The sequence below is a fragment of the Megalopta genalis genome, unplaced genomic scaffold (genome assembly GCF_051020955.1).
Source record: "Megalopta genalis isolate 19385.01 unplaced genomic scaffold, iyMegGena1_principal scaffold0021, whole genome shotgun sequence".
Classification (NCBI taxonomy): Eukaryota; Metazoa; Arthropoda; class Insecta; order Hymenoptera; family Halictidae; genus Megalopta; species Megalopta genalis.
The window spans coordinates 1,987,680-1,993,058 of NW_027476091.1; the positions used below are offsets into that span (position 1 = coordinate 1,987,680).

The 5,379-nt window shown below is 41.0% G+C and overlaps 1 protein-coding gene across 1 annotated transcript; it reads left to right on the forward strand.

Moving 5' to 3' along the window:
• The first annotated feature begins 1,681 nt into the window (after positions 1-1,681).
• LOC143260825 (uncharacterized) lies at positions 1,682-4,442 on the forward strand. The gene is made up of 2 exons (XM_076527449.1): positions 1,682-3,727; positions 4,280-4,442. Exons 1-2 carry the CDS (start codon positions 2,454-2,456, stop codon positions 4,440-4,442), a joined length of 1,437 nt encoding a protein of 478 aa, XP_076383564.1. The 5' UTR covers positions 1,682-2,453.
• Positions 4,443-5,379: the final 937 nt, after the last annotated feature.

The window sequence follows — 5,379 nt, forward strand, 5'->3', positions numbered from 1 at the left end:
AAAATTGAAAAAACTTCTTTTTAATAATTGATGTGAGTTAATATTTTCACAAGATGACGCAAGTTTGCAAGGACATGTTAAAATCGTTAACACATATGTCAAGGTTGATTCGAACTGTGGACGAGTATCGCGAATGGACGAAATCATGTATTGAATGTTTACAATGGTGTAGGAAATATATGAACATTGTGAAAAGAAACGAAGCATCCATAGGTGTAAAATCGAGTTTGCTGTCGATCATGTGTCGTATGAAAACTTTGAAGGTCTCGTTAGATCATCGGTTTTCATCACGCGTTGGTAGTGGTTTGTATGGAAACGTTGGCGCGAGATTATCGACTCTTCGTTGGGAGAACATCGAGTCGGCGTTTAAGAATCGTATATCGACCGGCGTTGTGATCAACGTCGAGCATGTCGATCCACGTAATTTCTTGCAACACGCGAAGCGAATAGTTACGAATCGTATTACAGAACTTTTGAACGTTCATTTGTCGTTAAAAGTGAACGTAGTATTGGAGGCGGAATTTGTGCTGCGCGACGAGGTTTCGGTGAAAAGTTTTAGCACGCGAAACGTCGCGCTCTTTCATTCGTCGAATCTACGTCGCTGGTATGCGAAAGATGTTGTGCCAACGCTTTTGACATCGATAGAAGAGTTTCAAGAACGAGACAGTGGATGGGCGTTATCGAAGATCCTGCATTTGATAGTGAATTCCAACAAATATCAACCGTTACAAGCAGGTTGTCAGGTATCCGTGCCTCGAACAGTGCAATTAAAGAAAGCAGTCTTCAATGTGTACAGTGACGACGATAATGCATGTTTCTATTGGGCAGTGGTGGCAAGCCTATATCCAGCTAAAAATAATTTGAATCGCACATCATCCTATCCGCATTACAGCGATGTGCTCCACACCGAGGGATTCCAATTGCCGATGTTGTTCAAGGACATACCAAAGTTCGAAAAAGCGAATGACGTTTCCGTGAACGTGTTCGAGTGAGGAGGGGAACAAGAAAGATGTCGGACGTTGCATTTGACCTCAAGGAAGCGGGAGAAACATGTAAATTTGCTGCTCATACACGACTCCGAAAACTTGCGCAATCATTATCTGTGTATTAGGAATTTATCTCGTCTGGTTTCATCTCAGATCAGCACGCAGCACTCAGATCCACACATGTAAATTTTTTTCTTTCTTCTGGATGATGGTGGTGGTGGTGGTGGTGGTGGGCGAGAAAAACTAAAATAAAAAATTATGTTTTTTTTTGTCAGGTGTCTACAGTATTTCAAATCGCAGGAAAAATTGGGCATTCACGAGATCGACTGCAGTCGAATGAACGAATGTGCTTTAAAACTTCCGACGGAAGACGATAAATGGCTGAAGTTCAAGAATTATGCGTACAAGGAACCGACACCGTTCGTTATCTACGCAGACTTGGAATGCCTGCTGGAGAAACAGGAAGATCAAGGTCATGGAGCTTACTGTAGATATCAACATCACCATGCCTTCAGCGTAGGCTACTACCTCCATTGCCGATACGACAGTTCGTTGAGCGAGTATCAGACTTATCGTGATGAGAAAGGTTGTATCACATGGTTTGCATCGAAGTTGCACGAGTTGAGCTGTAAATTGCAGCCGGTGTTTGATCGAACGGTTCCAATGGCTCCGTTGACCGCCGCGCAAATCTCAACTTTTCGTACCGCCACGTATTGTCACGTGTGCGAAGAACCACTCGGTAATGACGACGTGCGAGTGCATGATCATTGTCATTTCACAGGTGCGTATCGGGATCCGGCGCACAGCCGTTGCAATCTGAGCTATCAATCCTCGTACGTGATACCGGTGGTTTTTCACAATTTGTCCGGCTACGACGCACACTTTTTCATCAAAGAATTGGCAAACGCGTTTGAAGGTAAAATAGATGCGTTACCGCTGACGAAAGAGAAGTACATTTCTTTCACGAAACACAGTAAGAGGAATAAAGATGCGATCAAAAAATCGTGGAAGAATTGCATAAAGTTTCGATTCATCGATTCGTTCAAGTTCTTGAATTCGAGTCTGGACAAGTTGTCGTCGTACTTGGACAAGAGCGACTTGCATATCGTGAGGAGCCAATTCAATCGTCTTTCGAACGATGATTTTCATCTTCTAACCAGGAAAGGCGTTTTCCCATACGACTATGTATCGACCTATGACAAATTAAGCGACACTTGTTTACCACCGCGCGAAGCATTTTATAATCAGTTATGCGACAGCGAGATATCCGACGTCGACTATTGTCACGCGAACGAAGTTTGGTCACGTTTCGGTATACAAACGTTAGGACAGTACAGCGACTTGTACTTGAAATTGGATGTGTTGTTGTTGGCCGACGTGTTTGAAAATTTTCGCGAAAAGTCGCTCGAGAATTATAAACTCGATCCAGCGCACTATTATACGTTGCCCGGTTTCGCGTGGGACGCGATGCTAAAATTGACGAAGATCAAGTTGGAATTGTTCACCGACGTTGACATGCTTTTGTTCGTGGAGCGGGGAATACGAGGTGGGTTGAGTCAATGTTCGCATCGTTACGCGCGCGCGAATAACAAGTATATGTCGACGTACGATTCGGCCGAACCGTCCAGCTATCTGATGTATTTCGATGTTAATAATTTGTATGGCTGGGCCATGTCGCAGCCTTTGCCGCACAGGGGTTTCCAATGGGTTGACGATACGAGTAATTTCAACATCGATTCCGTGCCGATCGACAGTCCCGTCGGGTACATTTTAGAGGTCGACTTAGAGTATCCTCAGGAAATTCATGATGCTCACGCGGATCTTCCATTTTGCCCGATTCACGAGGTTGGGGCGTTGCAAAAGAAACTGTTGACAACGCTTAGCCATAAGAATCGTTACGTTCTCCATTATCGATACCTCCAGCAATGTTTGAGGTATAATTTAAAATTAAAGAAAATTCATCGGATACTGAAGTTTGAACAATCATGTTGGTTACGCCGTTACATAGATTTAAATACGAGGTTGCGCGCCAACGCAAACAATGACTTCTCGAAGAATCTGTTCAAACTGATGAACAATGCAGTGTTTGGAAAAACGATGGAAAACGTTCGAAATCATGTAAACGTAAAGTTGCTCTCGCGATGGAGCGGTCGATACGGTGCTGGGCGTTTAATAGCTCGACCAAATTTCCATAGCTGTACTGTATTCTCCGAGGATTTTGTCGCAGTTCAAATGAACCAGCTTTCTATTAAATTTTATAAACCTATTTACATAGGCATGTCAGTGTTGGACATATCTAAATTACATTTGTATGATTTTCATTATGGCTACATGCTTCCAAATTTTCAAGAAAGATGCAGGATTTTGTACACGGATACGGACAGTTTAATTTATCAGATTATTTGCGACGACGCGTACGAGATGATAAAACGTGACATTCACCGATACGATACTTCCAATTATGACAGAAATAACGTGTACGGCGTTCCGATCGCGAATAATAAAGTATTAGGATTAATGAAGGACGAGAACGGAGGTAAAATCATGACAGAGTTTGTGGGTCTTCGCTCGAAAATGTATGCTATTCGGGTACAAGACAAAGACGATGTAAAAAAGATTAAAGGAATTAAGACTAACGTGACGATTAAAAATATAACTTTCGACGACTATTTAGCATGCCTTCACGATCATTTAGAAAAATCAGTTTGCGTTAAATTGATGATGTCTATACAACATCAAGTGTATTCAGTATCACAGAGTAAATTAGCATTGAGTCCATACGATGATAAACGATACATTTTAAACAATTCGATCGAAACCCTTCCTTGGGAACATTATAAAATCGCGAAAGGGGGAGAGGGGGAGGCAGGAGGGAGAGGGAGTGGGGGGGAGTTAGAAAAAATAAAAGTGGTTATATAATTTCATCGATGTTTCGAATCCCGTGTTGCGCGCGCGCGTGTTCACTTTTATTTGTAAGCGGAAAAGGTGCGTATACGCTCCTTGTATTGTTATCTTGCGTGTAAGAAGGGGGGAAAATGGTAGGGGAATTGTATATATAAGCATTTGGCATTGCGTACAGCGAGTAGTGCGTTCTACAGATTACTTTCTTATAGCGCAGTTGTTCTTCAGTATTATAATATTCACAATGTCAAATCAAACCAATAATTTTTTACATAAAAATGGATCTCACAACGATTATAAAAATTATGGGTAAGTAAAAGAAAGTTTGAAGGGAATAAAATGTTCCTTTTATGAAAGAAGAAAAAAAATATTGTATGTTATTTCTTTTATAGATACTCCATTTCGATGATACGGTCGTTTCAACAGTCGCAACCCCAGTCGCAGCAGAAGCAGTTGCAGATACCGCGCAACGCACGAATCTTGGGTAGAAGATACTCCATAGCCGGCAATTATTTCAAGTTCCTTGAAATTTGTGTACGCGTGGATGAAAATTAGCGCGTCGAGTTTGTCTTGGGGGACAATCGTGGAACAGAGATTTCTTTTTCAATGGCTACGTGGAAACTGCTGGTGAAAACTAGAGATTATATTCACAATTACTTCGACGCGGACAAGAAGGAAAAACAAATTGATGAGACTTTATCGTTACAAATTGTTAATTTTAATGGAATGAGTCTAATCAAGTTGTTCGATTCTCAAGCATCGATTTATGTTACGAAAGAGACGATGGATAATTTGTACAAATTAGAGTTATGTATGGATCATATGTATTCATGGTTATTAGAAAATATTCCAGAAATTCAGGATAGATTAGCGAAGCTCATTGACATTGTAAAAAACTCCAATAACGAGCAGAATTATGCGACCGTAATTTTTACAAACGAATTGTTCGAACGAAATTGTCTGATCGATTGCGAATTGTTAGCTTTATGTTTAGATCTAATCGTATCGAAAGCGAATCGTTGAACTTGTGTGCGTGTGGGGGGAATTAATTAGTATTAATGTAAAAAGCATTTATGTATTTTTTCATGTTTATTAGAGAAACAAAAATAAACATTACATTATACAATTAAAGTACAGATGATTTCTTTATCCAAGAGTTATGTGACGAATCCAGCCCCAACCATTTCACATATATTTCATTTCCTTTTCGACGCAATACTTTTTCTACTAAATACACGTCGGCATATTTGGTAGCGCGTATCTCGTATTCGTAAAATCCTCCAGCGATAGGTTTGTTCTGCAAATCAACCAAAAGATACGTGACGGGGTTCGTTCGTTTCACCGTCGCGATCTTAAATACTTCCGTTGACCAGTTCGGTGTGTATCCTTTGTCGAATACGGTTTTGAACTTGCTGATGCGCACATAGTCGCCAACTTTGAATTTCGCAGGACCGGCGATCTTGACGTTGCTGTACACGGTAGATAAAAGATA